Source organism: Sesamum indicum, linkage group LG5 (assembly GCF_026168435.1).
Source record: "Sesamum indicum cultivar Baizhima isolate 11 linkage group LG5, ASM2616843v1, whole genome shotgun sequence".
In the NCBI taxonomy this organism is placed as follows: domain Eukaryota; kingdom Viridiplantae; phylum Streptophyta; class Magnoliopsida; order Lamiales; family Pedaliaceae; genus Sesamum; species Sesamum indicum.
This window is the reverse complement of record NC_142661.1, coordinates 2,452,953-2,473,756: the sequence shown is the minus strand read 5'-3', so window position 1 is coordinate 2,473,756 and position 20,804 is coordinate 2,452,953. Positions and strand designations below refer to the sequence as shown.

The 20,804-nt window shown below is 36.9% G+C and overlaps 4 protein-coding genes and 1 pseudogene across 7 annotated transcripts; 3 read left to right on the top strand and 2 right to left on the bottom strand.

The window, feature by feature from the left end:
- Positions 1-122: 122 nt before the first annotated feature.
- Positions 123-3,049, top strand: LOC148787991 (putative disease resistance protein RGA3). Its single transcript, XM_020693945.2, has one exon. It carries the CDS (start codon positions 311-313, stop codon positions 3,047-3,049), a length of 2,739 nt encoding a protein of 912 aa, XP_020549604.2. The 5' UTR covers positions 123-310.
- Positions 2,943-5,651, top strand: LOC105162707 (nascent polypeptide-associated complex subunit alpha-like protein). 2 transcript variants are annotated; one of them, XM_088880448.1, is made up of 5 exons: positions 2,946-3,083; positions 3,187-3,251; positions 4,016-4,091; positions 4,883-5,010; positions 5,102-5,651. In XM_088880448.1, exons 2-5 carry the CDS (start codon positions 3,195-3,197, stop codon positions 5,432-5,434), a joined length of 594 nt encoding a protein of 197 aa, XP_088736574.1. In that variant the 5' UTR covers positions 2,946-3,083; positions 3,187-3,194; the 3' UTR covers positions 5,435-5,651. The 2 variants fall into 2 exon arrangements, with proteins under 2 accessions (XP_011079103.1, XP_088736574.1); XM_011080801.3 differs by having other exon boundaries at positions 2,943-3,251.
- A 273-nt stretch (positions 5,652-5,924) lies between these two features.
- On the bottom strand, positions 5,925-11,563 carry LOC105162706 (uncharacterized; annotated as a pseudogene). Its single transcript, XR_016065548.1, has 8 exons — positions 11,330-11,563; positions 10,828-11,187; positions 10,323-10,775; positions 9,670-10,173; positions 8,740-8,824; positions 8,130-8,215; positions 7,418-7,618; positions 5,925-6,536 (listed from the first exon to the last, which is right to left on the bottom strand). The product of XR_016065548.1 is annotated as an uncharacterized LOC105162706 (transcript).
- LOC148787989 (putative disease resistance protein At4g10780) lies at positions 11,420-18,272 on the bottom strand. Of its 2 annotated transcripts, none has more exons than XM_088880447.1 (2): positions 18,105-18,272; positions 11,420-16,315 (listed from the first exon to the last, which is right to left on the bottom strand). In XM_088880447.1, the coding sequence occupies exon 2, from the start codon at positions 12,388-12,390 to the stop codon at positions 11,587-11,589; it is 804 nt and encodes a 267-aa protein (XP_088736573.1). In that variant the 5' UTR covers positions 12,391-16,315; positions 18,105-18,272; the 3' UTR covers positions 11,420-11,586. The 2 variants fall into 2 exon arrangements, with proteins under 2 accessions (XP_088736573.1, XP_088736572.1); XM_088880446.1 differs by lacking the exon at positions 18,105-18,272 and adding an exon at positions 16,438-16,577.
- Positions 14,348-16,746, top strand: LOC148787990 (putative disease resistance protein RGA3). The gene is made up of 4 exons (XM_088880703.1): positions 14,348-14,367; positions 14,579-14,760; positions 14,885-16,178; positions 16,233-16,746. The coding sequence occupies exons 1-4, from the start codon at positions 14,348-14,350 to the stop codon at positions 16,744-16,746; spliced, it is 2,010 nt and encodes a 669-aa protein (XP_088736829.1).
- Positions 18,273-20,804: the final 2,532 nt, after the last annotated feature.

Sequence of the window (20,804 nt, the reverse complement as noted above, 5' to 3'; positions counted from 1 at the left end):
TAATTTTTTCTATCTTTACATGTTTTTTAACAGATAAATTAAAATTAAAATTAAATTTGTATTTTTTTTTATAAATTAAAATTAATATTAAATTTGTTTAGCAGTTATGGTAGGATAGTGACAAAAGGCGCTCGAGCCTTCGTCTTCAACAGAACAGAAGAAACAGAAATTCAAATTGTTCAGTTTATTCAAGAACAGATACACTGCCCCTTCTATACTAGCTTTGATTCAAGAATTCTTCCATCAGGTAGAGACCAAGACTCTTCTTCCCAGCAAAAGATTGGAGGGAGAACGAGTTGACTCCTCAAGAATGGGTGACTCCTCTTTCGTGTCGGGCTTCAAAAGTGGGTTTGGATCAGCTTTCCCCCAATTTGCATTAGAGAGATTGGCGAGTTTTGGGTCCGTTGCCTGGAGAGAAATAGGCGTAATATGGGGCGTTGAGGATGAGCTACGCAAGCTGCAGAGGACATATTTGAAAATACAAGAACTGGTGGAGCATATGGAGGGCAGTTCTTTAAGGCTGTTCGATGGGAGTAAGGCGTGGCAGATTTGGTTCGAAGATATGAGGAAGCTAGCTTATGATGCTGATGCTCTTTTGGACCACATCTCCCTACATCTCTCCAGCTATTGCTCGGTTAATGCCCGTCAAGAAAATCAGGTTTTCTCCATGGTTCTTTCTTCCTTTAATGAATTGAAACTTCCAAATAAGATATGCAAAATGCAGGAGAAGCTTGAGGAACTTGCAAAAGAAATGGAAGGTCTAGTCATGATTGAAAAATTGAAACTTGATCCTCATAAGTTTGCTCCTCCAAGATTCAATAGTTTGTGTTCGACAGTGTTATTTGTAGATGATAAAACTGTGGTTGGGAGGAAGCGTGATAGAGAGCATATTGTTGACTGGCTTAGTGAGAAATGTGAGAGGGGTGATTTCTCTGTAATGCCTATAGTGGGGATGGCTGGAATTGGCAAGACGACTCTTGCCCGACTCGTTTATGATGATGAAAGGGTTCGCGGTGTTTTTGGGAGGCGAATATGGATTTCTGTATCTATGGACTTTGATATGGTTAGAATTGCCAAATTTGTAATTGAATCTGCTACTCTTTGTGCTTGCAATCTGTCGGATTTGATCTCCCTTCAAGCCAAGCTTCGTGATGTATTGTCCTCAAGAAAGCTTTTGGTGGTCTTAGATGATTACTGGAGTGAGAGCCATGCTGATTGGGATGTTCTCTCTTCACTTTTTAGATTTGGCTCTAAAGGGAGCAAGATTATCGTGACCACGAGGAGTACTAAAGTTTCGTCGATAGTGAGCTGTTCTAAACCATACAAATTGGACAATTTGTCTGATGATGATTGCTGGAAGCTGATTGAACAAAGAACGCTCGCTAGTATGCAGACGAATCAGAATCTGGAACCGATCAGCAGACAAATAGCGAAGAAATGCAAAGGCTTGCCTCTGGTTGCCGTGACACTTGGATGTGCTTTGCGTTGTAAGTCCACTGAGGAGGAATGGCATTCCATATTGGAGAGTGAGTTGTGGGACATGCCGCCAACCGAAAATGTATTCCCAGTTTTGATGCTGAGCTATGTACACCTTCCTGCACATTTGCAACGATGTTTCGCTTACTGTTCCATATTCCCTCAAAATCATGAGTTTGAGGTGGAGGAGCTCGTGCTCTTATGGATGGCAGAGGGATTCATTCAACCGGTAGGTGCAAGGAGATTGGAAGATTTGGGTGCCGACTACTTCCATGATCTATACTCGAGATCCTTCTTTCAACAGTATAAGAATACTTCCAACAAGACAATATACAAAATGCACGGCCTTATTCATGACATGGCTCGAGTAGTTTCCAAAGATATATGCTTCAGCACAGAGTACAAGTCGTCAAATTGTTATCCCTTATTTGGTAATGCTTGTCATTTGTCTTTGCTTCATGACAACGGTCAGCAGATAGAGTTAAAGGCCTCTCTAAAGAATGAGAGGCTAAGGACTTTCTTACTGATGAGTAATAATGTTTCTAGCAGAGGAGAACTCCATCCTGAACTTTTTCAACATTTGCAATTTCTAAGGGAGTTAGGTTTGAGTAATATTGGTATTGCTGAACTTCCAGATTCTGTTGATAGGCTGGAATACCTCCGATACCTTAACCTCTCTGGAAATCCCATTTCTCATCTGCCTGAATCCATGTGCCGGCTTGCAGCCTTACAGACGCTAAAGCTTACGAATTGCTCTCAACTTCGTGATTTGCCGACGGATATGAAGAACCTGGACAACTTACGACATCTCCATTTTGATGTAAAGGGCCAGCTTCAGTCCATGCCACTGCAACTCGGAAGGTTAACTAATCTCCAAACTCTTTCTGCATATATTGTAGGTAGAAAGGAGGGAAACGGCATTGGGGAACTCAAGACTATGAATGGCCTCAGGGGATCACTTTGCATAAAGAATATTGAGCTTGTCTTAGATTCAATGGATGCCGTGGAAGCCAAGCTAGGCATGAAGACATGTTTGGATAAACTTGAACTTCAATGGAGAAAATTGGGGAGCGGACTAGATCCACAACTTCTGGAGCTTAAAAAGAACGAACAAGCTGAAGTCTTAACAAATCTTCAACCTCATGAAAATGTAAAAGAGCTGGTCATTGAAAACTATTGTGGCGTTATTTACCCAAATTGGTTGAGCCAACCATGGCGTAAATTTACAAGTATCCACTTGCAAGGGCTGAAATATTGCGACAACCTTCCGTCTCTCGGGCAACTTCCCTTCCTCAAATACTTTGCAATCTCAGACTTGCCGTCTTTGAAGTATGTTGATCATAACTTTTACGGTACATGCAATGCTGCAGCGTTCCCTTCGCTAGAGTCGTTTCAACTTCATGATATGTCAGCCTTATTGCATTGGAGAAATGTGAGCAACGATGCCATGCCTTGCCTAAACACTTTTACAATTCATGGTTGTCCTAATCTGATAAGTTTGCCACATAAACTCCTATCCCTTTTGCCATATTCAAGCATCAGTGACTGTGGAAGCCTTCAGGCCGTACCATGATATAGAGTTTTCTTACAGCAGAACCGCTTTTACGGTAACTTGTAGTCGTTAATACCTTTCTGTTTCTCCCTCTACGGTTTTGTGGTCTCTCTCTCTCTCTCTCACTCACTCAATCTCCTCTCTTTTCCTCCACCTAGAACCAATAATGACTCAATCACAAGAAGAGTTGTTGGCCGCTCATCTCGAGCAACAGAAGATTGATGTAAGTTCTCTCTCTCTCTCTCTCGCTCACACACACACAGAAACTATTGTTGATGCAAGTTTGAATGTTGTTCTGGAGTTCTGCATAATCTACACGGGTTTTTTGGTTCAAGTTTTTATTTTTCTGTTCTTATGAGAAGCTGGATATATAAGGAAGATCGTATAGATGAGCTTCGTTGGAAGTTTGTGTGGGTTTTGAGTTTCTTATCTTTCTCATTTGGGATTTCTGTGTGTTTCATCGTTCCAGATAGAAAAGCTAGATGTGAGTTTGGTAAAAGGTAGGAAAGGAAAAAATAAATCAGTTTAGTTCAACTTTTTCATTGAATATAGAGGAAATGGCCTAGTATTGTTTTTTAATGTTGGGTTTGGGCTGGTAAATGATCAATAGAGGGGCTGTATTATTGTCAATTAAACACTGTTTCAGGTTTAAAATAGGGAAAGCAAATAAATTTGGAGTTCTACCCATTGAAACTTGTAGAGCATGTATTGACTTTTAGAATTTGTGTGTTCAATATTTTCAAGGAACCAGCAGATCAGTCATGAATTTATTAGCACTTCCAATCTTATAGTACTTTCTACCACTTTTGGGGTGAGATAGTGATAGAAAGGAGGAGGAAGAGTAACACAATGGCTATGATTGTTCACATGTGCATAATAACTACCCATTGCCCCCCTGCAAGAGAAAAATACTGCTTCATACTATTTAAAAAGGAAAAAACAATGTTTGATATTTTATTAGTTTATTGATTCAGTTATTGCTTGCAGCACGAGGAGCCTTTGCTTGAGGATGAAGATGATGATGATGATGAAGATGATGATGGAGATGAAGATGAAGCTGAAGGTGTGCATACCACCCCCTTGGCTCTAACCCTATTGCACGTGCTGTCAATATTGCCTTATAAGTTTGTCTGTTTTTCCTTCTTTTGTGCTAGAGTTTGCCCTACTGTAGAATATATGGTTCTGGAAATTAATCGGCGAATTTGGGGCATCTCCTTTTGCTGTTTTTTGTGTTTGGAAAAAAGCGAGGTTCTTAGGAGATGTCTTGGTATGGAAAACATCTGTATGATCGTTTTGGCTGTCTATGATATGTCACATTTACTTTCAAACTGGATTTGTGAGTTATTTTGTCTCACAATATTAAGGATAGGAATGCATTTTGAAGTTTCAGTTTGCCTATATCAAACCTGTACCTCTTTGGTTTTGCTGATATGTTTAAGGCAGTTTGTATGACAACAATATGTAATGAACTGTTTCAAAACTCAACATCTGGGTTGGTGCAACTTTAGCTGTAACATAAGAATCCAAATGAGACATTAGGTTCATAGTGCATGTGCCTGTGCTGAAGCATGTCTGTTGGAAATGTAAACCATAAAGCTGTTAATTCGAAAGGGTTGAAAGAGATGCTGGAGTGACGCTGGACTGCCTTCATAAATGCCTGTACTTTTCCTCCCAAATAGAGCAAAGCTAAATCTTATGATGAATAACTTATAGACAGGAGCAAGTAGAATAAAATTCTTGCTAAACTGATTTGCCCTTCTTGTGTAGTACATTATGAATCTTTTAGTGCAATGATTCAGTAAATTAGTGTTGGAAATTGCACCTTTACCAATTAGTACTTGTTTCTCTTTTCAGGACAAGAAGATGCCAGTGGTAGGTCAAAGCAGAACCGAAGCGAAAAGAAGAGCCGCAAGGCAATGCTAAAACTAGGAATGAAGCCCATCCTTGGGGTGAGCCGGGTCACTGTTAAGAAGAGCAAGAATGTCGGTTTTTTCATCACTTCCCTTTGATGGCTTCCTGTTGACAATATACCTTTGCTTTAACACTTACAATATATCTGACATGGTGCTTCAGATCCTGTTTGTCATCTCAAAGCCAGATGTCTTCAAGAGCCCGAATTCAGATACATATGTAATCTTCGGTGAGGCGAAGATTGAGGATTTGAGCTCACAACTGCAAACTCAAGCTGCTGAGCAGTTCAAGGCTCCTAATGTCAGTAATGTTGTACCAAAGGCAGAGCCAGCACCTTTGCCTCAGGATGACGAAGATGTAGATGAGACTGGTGTGGAACCAAAGGACATTGAGCTGGTGATGACACAAGCTGGGGTTTCAAGAGCTCGGGCTGTCAAAGCTCTCAAGGATGCAGATGGAGATATTGTCTCTGCCATTATGGAACTCACAAACTAGAGAAATATCACAATTTAGATTTGTTTCCCACAGAAAGGTCACATGTGCCTTTTAAATATCCTGAGATTTTGAATCATTGAGGTTGAGATGGTCTCTTTTATGTTGTTTTCCGTTTTCCGTGTGTCTGCTTGGATGATCAAAATGGTTTTCAGGTGAATTCTTAGTTTTGTGTCTCTAGAGTTCATGTTTTCATTACTTTACTGTCGTAGTTTGATAATTGTCTCGATGCGCTGTGCCATTGGTAGGTGATGGTAACAAACCAAAGTCTTTATTTTGTGTACATATTTATTGTTTCCCATTACGATGTCAAGGACCAACTAAAACTCAAATCTACAGGTAAAATTTTGTCCAATTCCATCTTCCTCTAGTGTCTATTGAACCTCCAAAAACAGCTGAAATGGAACCCAGGAACACATATTCTTAACTTGCAAGTAGGTAACTTTTGACTTCTTAAACACATATTCTGAAGAACAGTGAAGAATGATGAAGATGACAAGCACAATACCAATTTGTCATTTAGCAGAAACGATGACAAAACACTTCCTTGTCTGCGACACTTGTATTTGTTCAAATAGAGGATGGAACATTATGATCATAAAGAAAGCGAGACACTGAGAAATTGAAAGACCTTAATATTCGAAAGGCCAGTGGGAATACTCTGACTGGTGGCCATTTTGCTGGTAGGGATCTGTACGAGCTTCAATAGTTTCATGACGGGTTAGGATTGGATCGGGACGAACCAAAGGGCCACATGAATGACCACCGCCTCTTCGCTCCCTGATTTGCAGTTCTATCCTCTCGACTACCCACTCTCCTGCTGCTACTCCTGCCTCTACTTGGTTCTCTTGAGTTCTGATTATCGGAGCCACTGGTCATTTGCTGACTAGTTAGCTGTTGGCGGCAGACAGGACATGAACTGCGTTGTTCTAGCCATGACACAATACAATCTGAGTGATATAAATGTTTGCATGGAAGCTTTCTTACTTGAGAACCCAGCTCGACCCTGTCGCTCGACATCTTAGCTCTCTCAAAAGCTTTTCTTGCTACATCCAATTGCAGAAAATCTACCTCTCAACGGTTAAACAGGTAGACACCTGGAATTCTGCATGATAGAATGCAACCTGATAAACATTTGCACACAAGGGGAAACCAAAACAAAGCCAATAACTCACTTCATCAGGTTAGTATTCCATCTGCACAATAATCCATTCATGCTAAGAAAAGGAAAGACAAAGGCCATCATCCACTTGAATTTACAGCATTTCTTCCCATCCCAATACAGAAACAAAAGGCATAACAAAATAGATCAAGCAAGAGACACAAAACACATTAAACAATTCAGATGATCAAGAGTTGATTAATCACAAGAACAAAATTTTACAGCAGATGCACAAATGCAAAACAATCAGCAACTCAAGTCACAGTGAATTTAAAGCACTCACAACACAAATTAACTTCAAGAAACACAATAAGAAGACGGAAAATTAACAGAAACAAAGGCTGAACAAATACATTATTCTTAGTATAAAGATCAAATTTCTACCAATGCAAAAGCAAGTAATTTGTTCTGTTTTGCTGTGACAAAATGCAATCATTAAATCTGAAGATCAAATCAAGAAATTCAATATTTCCCAAACAAATCAACAACCCATTGTAGCAAATCATAGTAGATGCATTCCCTAAAAGATTAAACTTCCGAAAACGCACCAATACGCAGTAAAAGGAAAAAAAGAAGATAAAGTAGTAAAGCAAGAAAATCGAAAGGGATAAGCTAGAAGAATGTTGAGAAGATCGTGGTCGAAAGTTCAACAAAGTATCAAAGCACCGGATAGATTCTCCTTCCATTATTTCATCTTCTCCCAAATTTATTAAACCTTCAGCTATCCATTGCCAAACTAACATATCCTTGGTGAATTCATAATCAGATGGAAATATTGAGCAAAACAAAATGAAATCTTTCAAATACTTTTCATTACGCAATACCACGTCTGTAGTTACTTCCAACTTTGCGTCACGCCTAATTTCCTCTGCTTTCCCTTCATCTTCTTTTGCTCCTACATAAGAATGGCTTGCAGAAACATCTTTATCCCTTATTTTCTCCTCTAGTTAAAACGAATAGCTTTCAGGGGAATCTGCATTAACTTCTTCAGTAATGGTGCTTTGCCTTGAAGCCAAGCAAAGACTCTGTCATGCAAATTAGTGTAAAGAAGCTGATTATACAACTTTGTGATGGCACAAGTTCAAAAATTCTGAAACAACGTAATTGGAACAGGACCAGCTTGTAAAGAGAGACATTGGCCGAAATTTAGTATATTATTCATCAAGTATAGTCAGCCAGTGTGACCTTTGAGTTAAAATAATAACATGCAGGTCTATTAAAATAAACTAGTGCTAATGACCATATCTGTTTCAGGAAATGAGAAAGGAAAAGAATATAAGCAATGCTAATCCTACTCATCATGTTGACCATAGGTTAATAAGAACTCTTTCCAAGAACATCGCTAATTGTTTTTAGGTTTCACTTAATGTCTGGTGTTACAGCTAATTCTTGTTCATCGACAAGAATCAAATTGTCCTTTCAACCCCATTTTTTTTCCAAACATTTTAACATGACATATATCTAAAATATTTTCAGTTAAGTAACTATTCAAGCCTTGATTATTATTCTTAACAAAGAATAACTCAAAATTCATACCTTCTGATTCTCGTCATATTGAAAACTTGCACATGCATTGCCTCTAGTAGCCTGGCTGCTCAATTCTGGATGGGAATGAATTGATCCTGTAACAAGATTGGAGGTCATTATTCAGCACCTACTATTCTTTTTCATATTTTTGCCTACGAAAAGCACTAAAATTTCCAGTCTCCATAACTCATAATTGCCTAAAAACAGGAAAAGAAGCCCTAGTTCACCAATTTAATAAAAGATCTCAAATACCCTTTTATCTAGAATAATAGAATTTGTTCCTCAAGCTTTCAGTAGTGTTATTTGGTGGAAACCACTGATTACGGTGCACTTCTTAGCAATTTCAAAATCAAGTTAACATGGAAAAACGTTAAAATACAGACAAGGAAAATGTAATAATGCGTGATATTCCCCATAAAAGTATAGGGTTAATATTTTATACAGAGGTTATTGTTGACAAATATGCATTTGAGTCCAAGTTCATCATCAAGCTTTGCTTTCTATCTTTAGACAGTTTAATTCTGAAAACATTAAACATCAGAATTCTGTAATTATAACAATCAGGATATAGATATTCACGATGATATAATGCGGGCATAGAGAAAAGAAATTTAACCACCTTTCATGATCTCTTCCTCCATGAATTCTTCTTCCGTAGCCTGATATTGTTTGTGAAAGGGCCATGACTGATGAACAAATAGGTGCTGCAAAATAAAAAAAAAAAGGTGAAAGAGGGATAAAAAAAGCATTCATGATCTAACCAGAGCGTGAAGTACACACATAAAATCTCCGATGACCATAAAGTCAAACTAAATTGGAAGTAGAATGCATTGAATAACAATGCCTTAGCACCACATCCATTTACATTGACACAATTCTTTATGGAGACAACCCATCAATAAATCCATTTGCAGACATATTTCTTGGATGTCACCACAAACATAAATATGTCTGCAAATGGATTTACTAACGATTTATGTGGGTTTAGTAAATCCATTTGCAGACATGTTTCTGTGATGTCACAAAAACATTTTTTCTGTTTATGAGATGCACTGGCACGGGACTCTCCCCCCCCAACCCCCAAACTCAACTACATAGTACTTGGGTTTACTAAACAGACAAATGTTGGATGATTCTATTTATTTGATGTCATCAACTCAGATATAAGAAAGAGAACTCATTTGCTGTATCATGGACTTTTTCCAACCTACATGCAAAGGTTCGCCTTTTTCCTTATTTGCAGCAACCATCTCATGTTCCCTAAACAACCAAACCAATCATCTTGTTCCCTATCTTCGTCAACATTCAGTGCTCTCTCTTCACCTAGATAACTAAGTTTTCTTTCCACCCATAACAACGATATAATGCATACCTTAATAAGCTTTTGATCATAGCATTCTCTGATGTCACATGAATGACACGTAAAGTTCTTACTAGATATTTTGGTATAATGAAGATGAGTAATCGATCACATTCTCTATTGCTGAACAAAAAACTTAACAAATAAACAAAACTGTGGTTATAAGAATGTGACATGAGAAAAGATCACCTTTTCATTGAAGAGATGTTCTACGTGTAATTATACCATCAATTCTATATACTGAGTGGTCTCTTTTCACGCATTTTGACATTGGCATTCTTAATCGTCCTCCAGAAAATTCCTTCATTCTTGGGCAGTTGTAAAGAGTCACATCTTCCAGTGATGGTAACTCCAAATCTTTAATCATGTGACAAAAACTCTCAAGTAGTGGCAGCCTCCGAAGTTCTAATACTTTCAGTTGGGGAAACAATGATTCATTAATTTCTGGTTGTCCTATTTCACAATCCTCTGCTATAACTTCTTGCATCATGACACACTTTTCTACTGTCATGTGTTTGAGTTGTACAAGAACTTTGGCAATGGAATGAGAGAATAGTTTCTCAAAGTGTCACATGACATAACCACCAGTACTTCAAGTTCACTGAACCAGCTTGTAGTAGGTTGGTGGCACCAGATGTTAGTCACACTATCCAACTCAGTAATTTCCAACTTCTTTAAGCCACCAAATGCAATCTGCAAACCAGTAACAATTGGGAAAAAATAATATATCCATTGTCAAGAACTAATTCACCATTTGAGCAACTCAAAGTTCTAACATGAAATAACAATACCAAAAACCAATTACAATAAAAGAAACATTAAAACACAGTTAATGGGCATACCTTCTCAGTGAATAGACATTGCATGACACTATCATCATTATCATCATTGCCTCTAAAGATTAGGTCGCTCTCATTAGGACAAAGTGTTCTGAGCTTTCGCAAGCTTTGAATGCAGAACTCTCTCAACTGGGGAAAATCAATCCTCACACTTTTGCAGAAACCAGTGAAGTTAGGAAGGGTATCAAGCTCTATATAATTTAATTTGGCAAACTCGATCTTGTTGCAGCTAATATTGCCATCTTCAGGCCCTTCCCCAGAAAAGATTTCTTCCATTATTTCACAATTCTCTATTTTAATTTCTTCGAGTTGCACCAAACCCTGAGCCGTGGATAATGAGAATAAACTCTTTAATTTGGGACAATGTGATATATGAACAGACCTGAGGTTGGAAACTGAAACACTTTGAGTTGGATTTCTACAGACATGCACCAAAGGAAGGTAACTTAAGTAGTTTCAGATTTCTTAGTTTCCCAAACATGGCTACTGGAAATTGACCATGGAATACCTCGATAAACAGGGGAAGGTCTTGAAGACACAGTGATTCTAGAACAAGAAAGAGACCATTTGTCTGCAGCACCTGATCAGCTCCATTCACAAGGTATTCCATTATGCTACAGTTACGTATCTCCAACTGTTTCAAGAGCTTAAAACCCTCCGGAATCAAATCATCCACTGCATTTTTAGACCCAACTCCAGCTAAACGCAAACTTTCAGTACTCCTCAACATGACACAAAGCCAATCCACTAAAGGAGTAAGACTTGGAAGGTAGAAGTCCATTGCTCCCAAAAATTCCCCATAGTAATCATCAAGGTGTACAGCAGGGAAGCTGAGATGAGAAGATTTCTTGGAATCGACATTTGAGCTCTTCAGGTGTTGATATTACATAAACAGTCGACCTTGACCAGATTTTTGAATTTTGCGCAATAATATTTTGATCTTGTATCTCAATCTGTAAAGCAGTCAAGTTAGGCAAGAGCTCGAGTTCATTAATTGAAGCATTTCCCACTCTTTTTCCTTCTTTCTCTACTTCCCATCCACTGAAGCTGCCCAACATGTAAAGTTCTTTCAAACGATCAAAACTTGATACAAGACCTGGTTCAATATATTGGAGATTGTGACAATTTGTCAAAACTAACAATTCCAGATTGACAAGTTTTTTCATTATCCCAGGCAATACCCGAATATCAGTATTAGAAAGATCTAATATGACCAATGACTCCAATGGCTGAATCCATACCATGGCCTAATCCGGTATACACATCATCAAAGACCCACAGTTTTTTTCACATTTTTATCAGTACCTTTAAGATCTGATGCCGCAAGTTTCAACGGGAGCACACATAAGAGATGAAGTAATTTCGTGGTACTATTGGATTTCATTTGTCCTCGCTTTGGTGGTAATGATACATTCAGACTCATCTTGCGTATTAAGTTGATGTTTGTTTCAATCCCTTCACCAAATAAACTACCCCGAGCATCCGTTTCCTGTAGCAGCTTAGACTCATATGACAAAGCTGGGTTCAGATTGTTTTCTGCAACAGATCCTAGGCAAACCTTGCTACTATCCTTCAAATGTCTCCCAATAACATTAAGGGCAAGTGGCAAGCCTTTGCATTTCTGTGCAACAGATCTTGCTAAAGGATATATATCAGAAGAGTCTATAGAGACGCCAACTATCTCTCTTAAAAGACTCCATGCTTCCTCTTCTGTTAAGCCTTGCACTGCAAAAATCGCATTAGCTCCCATAGCCAAGCAAACATCCTCCAATCTGGAAGTTATCAAGATTTTGCATGAACCCTTGTGCTTGTGCAGCGGAATTCCAACTTTCTCTAAATCTAGTATCTTCCAAACATCATCCAGTATTATCAGAATCCTCTCTTCCACAAGCAATCTACACCGCAATTTATTTACTGTGGCCATAAAATTCCCCACTTCCACTTTAACACCCAAATAATCAGAAATCTCATATGCAATCCTCTCTGGGTCAAAAATTAGGCCAACCCATACCAACACAACAGATTTGAACAGTTTCTCACCTTTCACCTTCTCCCCGATTCGTCCCGCCATTTTGGAAGTATTCTTATACTGTTGAACATTTTGCTGCAAGCCGACACATGGATTCAGGCAGATGAGAAATGGGATTTCCAGAGAGGTTAAGGTATCGGAGGTATTCCAGTTTATCAACAGAATCTGGAAGTTCAGCAATACCAATATTACTCAAACCTAACACCCTTAGAAATTGCAAATGTTGAAAAAGTTCAGGATGGAGTTCTCCTCTGCTAGAAACATTATCACTCATCAGTAAGAAAGTCCTTAGCCTCTCATTCTTTAGAGAGGCCTTTAACTCTATCTGCTGATTGCTGTCATGAAGCAAAGACAAATGACAAGCATTACCAAATAAGGGATAACAATTTGACAAGTTGTACTCTGTGCGGAAGCATATATCTTTGGAGACTACTCGAGCCATGTCATGAATAAGGCCGTGCATTTTGTATATTGTCTTGTTGGAAGGATTCTTATACTGTTGAAAGAAAGATCTCGAGTATAGATCATGGAAGTAGTCGGCACCCAATCTTCCAATCTCCTTGCACCTACCGGTTGAACGAATCCCTCTGCCATCCATAAGAATACAAGCTCTTCCACCTCAAACTCATGATTTTGAGGGAATATAGAACAATAAGCGAAACATTGTCGCAAATGTGCACGAAGGTGTACATAGCTCAGCATCAAAACTGGGAACACATTTTCGGTTTGCGGCATGTCCCACAACTTACTCTCTGATATGGAATGCCATTCCTCCTCAGTGGATTTACAATGCAAAACACATCCAAGTGTCACGTTAACCAGAAGCAAGCCTTTGCATTTCTTTGCTATTTGTCTACTGATCGGTTCCAAATTCTGATTCGTCTGCATACTAACGAGCGTTCTTTGTTCAATCAACTTCCAGCAATCATCATCACATAAATTGTCCAATTTGTATGGTTTAGAACAACTCACTATCGACGAAACTTTATTACTCCTCGTGGTCACGATAATCTTGCTCCCTTTAGAGCTAAATCTAAAAAGTGAAGAGAGAACATCCCAATCAACATGGCTCTCACTCTAGTAATCATCTAAGACCACCAAAAATTTTCTTGAGGACAATACATCACGAAGCATACCTTGAAGGGAGATCAAATCCGACAGATTGCAAGCACAAAGAGTAGTAGATTCAACTACAGAGTTGGCAATTCTAACCATATCAAAGTCCATAGATATAGAAATCCATATTCGCCTCCCAAAAACACCGCGAATCCTTTCATCATCACAAAAGAGTCGGGCAAGAGTCGTCTTGCCAATTCCACCCATCCCCACTATAGGCATTACAGAGAAATCACCGCCCTCACTAAGCCAGTCAACAAAATGCTCTCTATCACGCTCCCTCCCAACCACAGTTTATCATCTACAAATAACACTGTCGAACACAAACTATTGAATCTTGGAGGAGCAAATTTATAAGGATCAAGTTTCCATTTTTCAATCATGACTAGACCTTCCATTTCTTTTACAAGATCCTCAAGCTTCTCATGCATTTTGCATATCTTATTTGGAAGTTTCAATTCATTAAAGGAAGAAAGAACCATGAACAAAACCTGATTTTCTTGACGGGTATTAACCGAGCAATCGCTGGAGAGATGTAGGGAGACGTGGTCTAAAAGAGCATCAGCATCATAAGCTAGCTTCCTCATATCTTCGAACCAAATCTGCTGCGCCTTACTTCCATCGAACAGCCTTAAAGAACTGCCCTCCATATGCTCCGCCAGTTCTTGTATTTTCAAATATGTCTGCACCTTGCGTAGCTCATCCTCAACGCCGCATATTACGCCTATTTCTCTCCAGGCAACGAACCCAAAACTCACCATCTCTCTAATGCAAATTGCGGGAAAGCTCATCCAAACCCAGTTTTGAAGCCTGACACGAAAGAGGAGTCACCCATTCTTGATGTGTTTGGAAACAAAGTCGTTGTCCAGCTATTGCTCGATTAATGCCCGTCAAGAAAATCAGGTTTTCTCCATGGTTCTTTCTTCCTTTATTGAATTGAAACTTCCAAATAAGATATGCAAAATGCAGGAGAAGCTTGAGGATCTTGTAAAAGAAATGGAAGGTCTAGTCATGATTGAAAAATGGAAACTTGATCCTTATAAATTTGCTCCTCCAAGATTCAATAGTTTGTGTTCGACAGTGTTATTTGTAGATGATAAACTGTGGTTGGGAGGGAGCGTGATAGAGAGCATATTGTTGACTCGCTTAGTGAGGGGGGTGATTTCTCTGTAATGCCTACAGTGGGGATGGGTGGAATTGGCAAGACGACTCTTGGCCGACTCGTTTATGATGATGAAAGGGTCCGCGGTGTTTTCCGGAGGCGGATATGGATTTCTATATTATGGACTTTGAATGGTTAGAATTGCCAAGTCTGTAGTTGAATCTGCTACTCTTTGTGCTTGCAATCTGTCGGATTTGATCTCCCTTCAAGCCATGCTTCGTGATGTATTGTCCTCAAAAAAAAATTTGGTGGTCTAAGATGATTACTGGAGTGAGAGCCATGCTGATTGGGATGTTCTCTCTTCACTTTTTAGATTTAGCTCTAAAGGGAGAAAGATTATCGTAACCACGAGGAGTACTAAAGTTTCGTCGATAGTGAGCTATTCTAAACCATACGAATTGGACAATTTGTCTGATGATGATTGCTGGAGGTTGATTAAACAAAGAACCATCGCTAGTATGCAGACAAATCAGAATTTAAAACCGATCAGCAGACAAATAGAAAAGAAATGCAAAGGCTTGCCTCTGATTGCCGAGACACTTGGATGTGCTTTGCGTTGTAAGTCCACTGAGGAGGAATGGAATTCCATATTAGAGAGTGAATTGTGGGACATGCCGCAAACCGAAAATGTGTTCCCAGTTTTGATGCTGAGCTATGTACACCTTCCTGCACATTTGCGACAATGTTTCGCTTACTGTTCCATATTCCTTCAAAATCATGAGTTTGAGGTGGAGGAGCTCGTACTCTTATGGATGGCAGAGGGATTCAATCCACCGGTAGGTGCAAGGAGATTGGAAGATTTGGGTGCCGACTACTTCCATGATCTATACTCGAGATCCTTCTTTCAACAGTATAAGAATACTTCCAACAAGACAATATACAAAATGCACGGCCTTATTCATGACATGGCTCGAGTAGCCTCCAAAGATATATGCTTCCGCACAGAGTACAACTCGTCAAATTGTTATCCCTTATTTGGTAATGCTTGTCATTTGTCTTTGCTTCATGACAATAGTCAGCAGATAGAGCTAAAAGCCTCTCTGAAGAATGAGAGGCTAAGGACTTTCTTACTGATGAGTAATAATGTTTCTAGCAGTGGAGAACTCCATCTTGAACTTTTTCAACATTTGCAATTTCTAAGGGTGTTGGGTTTGAGTAGTATCGGTATTGCTGAACTACCAGATTCTGTTGATAAACTGGAATACCTCCGATACCTTAACCTCTCTAGAAATCCCATTTCTCATCTGCCTGAATCCATGTGCCGGCTTGCAGCCTTACAGACGCTAAAACTTACGAATTGCTCTCAACTTCGTGATTTGCCAAAGGATATGAAGAACCTGGCTAACTTACGGCATCTCCATTTTGATGTAAAGGGCCAACTTCAGTCCATGCCACTGCAACTCGGAAGGTTAACTAATCTCCAAACTCTTTCTGCATATATTGTAGGTAGAAAAGAGGGAAACGGCATTGGGGAACTCAAGACTATGAATGGCGTGTGGGGATCACTTGGCATAATGAATATTGAGCACGTCTTAGATTCAAAAGATGCCGTGTAAGCCAAGTTAGGCATGAAGACATGTTTGGATAAACTTGAACTTCAATGGAGAAAATTGAGGAGGGGACTAGATTCACAACTTCTTGACCGTAGAAGGAACGAACAAGCTGAAGTCTTAGCAAATCTTCAACCTCCTGAAAATGTAAAAGAACTGGTCATTCAAAACTATTGTGGCATTATTTATCCAGATTGGTTGAGCCAACCGTGGCGTAAATTTACAAGTATCTACTTGCAAGGGCTGAAATATTGCAACAACCTTCCGTCTCTCGGGCAACTTCCCTTCCTCAAATACTTTGCAATCTCAGACTTGCCGTCTTTGAAGTATGTTGATCAAAACTTTTATGGTACATGCAATGCTGCAACGTTCCCTTTGCTAGAGTCGTTTCAACTTCATAATATGTCAGCCTTGTTGCATTGGAGAAATGTGAGCAACGATTCCATGCCTTGCCTAAACACTTTTACAATTCATGGTTGTCTGAATCTGATAAGTTTGCCACATAAACTCCTATCCCTTTTGCCATATTCAAGCATCAGTGACTGTGGAAGCTTTCAGGCCGTACCATGATCAGCTATTTCTTGTTATGTCTATAATCATTTTGGGTCCCAGAAAGCTTCTGATGAAGCTGGCATTGAAACAACATCAAGGAATTTGGCAGCTTGAATGATGATTCTCTTGGAGACATGAAAAATTGAAGCTTTTGTCCGAATATCGTGAGATCTCCAAAAGCTTGTGCTCGGGTAAAATTGGAAATCTATATTATTATAAAAGAAAATTCTATTGTCGTACCAATTTTTGAATGCACAAATTTACCCTTAATTCATTTCTTCTCTTAAAATAAAATTGGGTTAAAATTGTAATTTACCCCTTAATTTTGTTTTTCTTTCAATCCACTACTCCATATTTCTCTCACCAATATATGTATTAAAATTGATCAAAATATTTAATATAAACACATTGATTGATGTATATTAATATTTTGGGTAAATTATATTGACAGTCCTTGAGGTTAGGTCAATTTACACAAACACTCCCTATCTTTTACAAAATTATAGCTACACCCCCTGAGGGGTGTTAGTATAATAGTGTAATATTTTTCAAAGGATGTTTGTATGAATTTTGCATTTGAATAAATAGTATAGTTATAATTACTGCTATAACCTCTGGAGATGTAACTGTAATTTTGCAAAAACAAAAAAAAAAACGAGAGTGTTTGCATATTTTGACTTAATCTTAAGGGATGTCAATGTTATTTACCTTAATATTTTATCGTATCTTTTTTTTATTTATTCACGTATCACGTATGTGTGGACGGCTAGTTTATGTAAATATTTTGCTAACATCAGCATTTTTTGTCCAGATGAATTTTCTAAAAGGGTGTAAGTGTAGTTTTAAATTTATGGGGGAATGTACTTTCGCACTTTGATAGGGGATATAAGTGTAAGTAACCCTATTATATATGCATTTCCTGAAAACAAACTAAATTGTGCATCCGTATACCTGTGGAAGGTGTAAATATAGAAAATACTATTTAGACAAATATATATAGAGAGAGGATAAATTATATCGAGCTTCCTTAAAATTTAGCCTCGTTTTTGAAAAAATTATCAAAATCTCCTGATATTGATGAAGTTATGTTATGGCCTGGCAATTGTCGAGCTCGAGCTCAACTCTGTAACTTTGAGCTCGAGCTCGAACTAAATAGGAACAGGAACAGAACTCATTTGACAGAACTCATTCCATTTATTTGACACAAAGCAAGGAAAATCTATGAATTAGCAACCACCAATTGAAGAACAGAGACATAATATATTTCCACTGTAGTACTTGCCAAAACAATTGAAAACAATATCCACCAATAGGCACAAATATGTCATCTGATGCAACTACGATGCGAGCAATTGATCAACAGAAAGAAGAATTACCTGGAAGCCGCACTCGTTGCTGTCCCCGTTGCCGACTTGCCTTTCTTGTTGCCGTGAATTTGGCTAGGGTTCTAAAAGATGGGTTTGGGAAAAAAATAAGAGAGGGGAAAGAATGGAGGTAGAAAGAGAAAGAGGGAGAGAAAGAAAGAAAAAGGGAGAAGAAACGATGAAAAGAAATAGAAAGAGGGGTTTTTGACTTTTGGTATTCTTATTATAATTATAATAATAATAATTATTATTATTATTATTATATTATTATATTATTATTATTATATTATTATTATTATTATTATTATTATTATTATTATTATTTTAAATTATGAGATCGAATCATAAATTTTTTATATAGATATAGTTGAAATTAATATATGTTTATAATCTGCAAAATTTATATATTTATAAATGTTAATATAACATTGATGTAACTATCATATTATATTGTTGAACAACATGGGTTAATCGGGCCATCAAAATTTAGATCAGACCGTTAGATATAATAAAACTTACAAAAAAATATATTTTGTAAAATTTTAGACTTATTGGATAATACGGATGTCGAGATATCGTATTCGAAATAAAAGTAATCATTCAAGACGGTGTATCGTTGAATCAGGCCATGTGATTTTAAATCATACCGTCCGATATGATCTAATGGACGCAGTCTTGTATATATTTAAATTTCGTATGAATAAGGTGTTCGGATTTTAAGATATCGTAATTATTGATTAAACTTTTTTATTTTATTATATATAATAAAATAATAATTACAATTGTTCAACCATCATCATCATTATTATTATTATTATTGTTGTTGTTGTTGTTGTTGTTTTTATTATTATGATGATGATTTTTCGATTAATTAATAGGAATTACTAAATTTTGACATAATTTATAAATAATAAAAATCATAAATGAATTATTGTCAATTTAAAAAATGTTAACATAATACAAATATATATTAAAATATAACATGAAGTTATATATATCATATTAAATAGTAATTTTAATTATAAAAATATTATAATTTACTAAATTGTTGATTAAATTTATTTTTGTAAAGATTAAATGTATAAATAAAAGTACCATAATTTGTTATTATCCAAAATAAATTGTATGATATTGATTAATAATTATAGTATATAGTCAATTTAGATTATAAACTGATCAAATATTAAATATAAAATTAAATATATAAAAAAATCAAAAATAAAAAAATATATATAAAAAAAAATCACCAACTCGCAAGCTGGTGAACAATTAAATTTGAGCTCGAGTCTAGCTCAAAATCGCGCGCAAGCCGGCTCAACTCATCTGTCACCCCTAGTTATGCAATCTTAGAAGAAGGTCTACAATTGTTAACTTTAACTGTTGTATTTTCTTTGTTTTTTAAATAAAAATATATATAAAAAAAACCAGAAGGGGTGAATGAAAATTATAAAAAAAAAAATTGTCCACTTTGTTTATAAAAAATCAAATTAAAAAAATAAAAATTACAATTTATAATCCATAAGAATATTTTAATTAGTTTAACACAAAAAATGAATGAGCTAATTTATAGAAATGATCTTTAAAATTAAGAACGAATTGATAATTTTTAAAATAATAAAAGATATTTATAATTGTAACAAATTTAACAGGAGACGCGATTAAGAGACTGATGTGTTTTCCATAGACTCCCTTGACAATTCTTTTGGGCTACTTTCAAGGCCTCGAATTGTTCAACATTATTGGGCTATAATTGCCTGGTGTTCATGGACCAACCTGGACTATGTTTTGGGCCAGCCCAGATTGAATACTGGGCTTTAGCTGTACACGACTGATGGGCTTATACTTGAATACCTTGGGCCTAATAGATTGGACCTTTTTGGGGCTTAGATTTTTAATTAATTTTGAGACCCCAATTATTTACATAATTACATTTGGGCACGCATATATATTCTGCACTTTGATTAATTTGATATATCAAAATATCAAATAAAATATTGATTTTATTAATAATAGTTATATATTTTCTTGGGATTTGGTATAATTACGGACATCTCCTTGTTTTTTGAAAAATTACAAATACTCCCTGATGTTTAATGAAATTATGTAATCATTGGATAGAGGTATGAAATTATCAACTATGTCCTTACTGTAAATTAAAAGCTTATAAAAAAAATCGAATGGGATGGATGAAAAAATTATAAAAGGTTTATCCACTTAATTCATAAAAAAAATTAAAAAAATAAATAAAATTATAATTTTTAATCCATAAGGATATTTTGATCAGTTCACCATAAAAAAATGGATGACAACTCAATGGGAATTGGGTTAATGTTCGACAGTTGTAAAAATTAGGAGGGTATTAATAATTTTTTAAATAATAATGGGGTATTTGTATTTATGCCAAACCTCCAAAGAGGTGATTGTAATTTGCCCTGAAACTTATTGAGAATATGTTGGATTTTGTTTAAGAATTAAAAATTGTTGTTAGGTTCCTATCAAGTTCGATTCATTCCTATTGAATTAATTATTGTTGCACTGATGAAGGGCTTAGATTATGTTGTGTGCTGCACTGTCTTTTTGAATTTGGACTTCTTTTTCAGTGTTTTGTTCGTTGCAGCCATTTCGCTAATGACCGCAACATTATATCTTTGAAGGGTAAATTACAATCTACTTATCCATGTTATGAAAAAATAAGCAAATAGCTCCCTTATT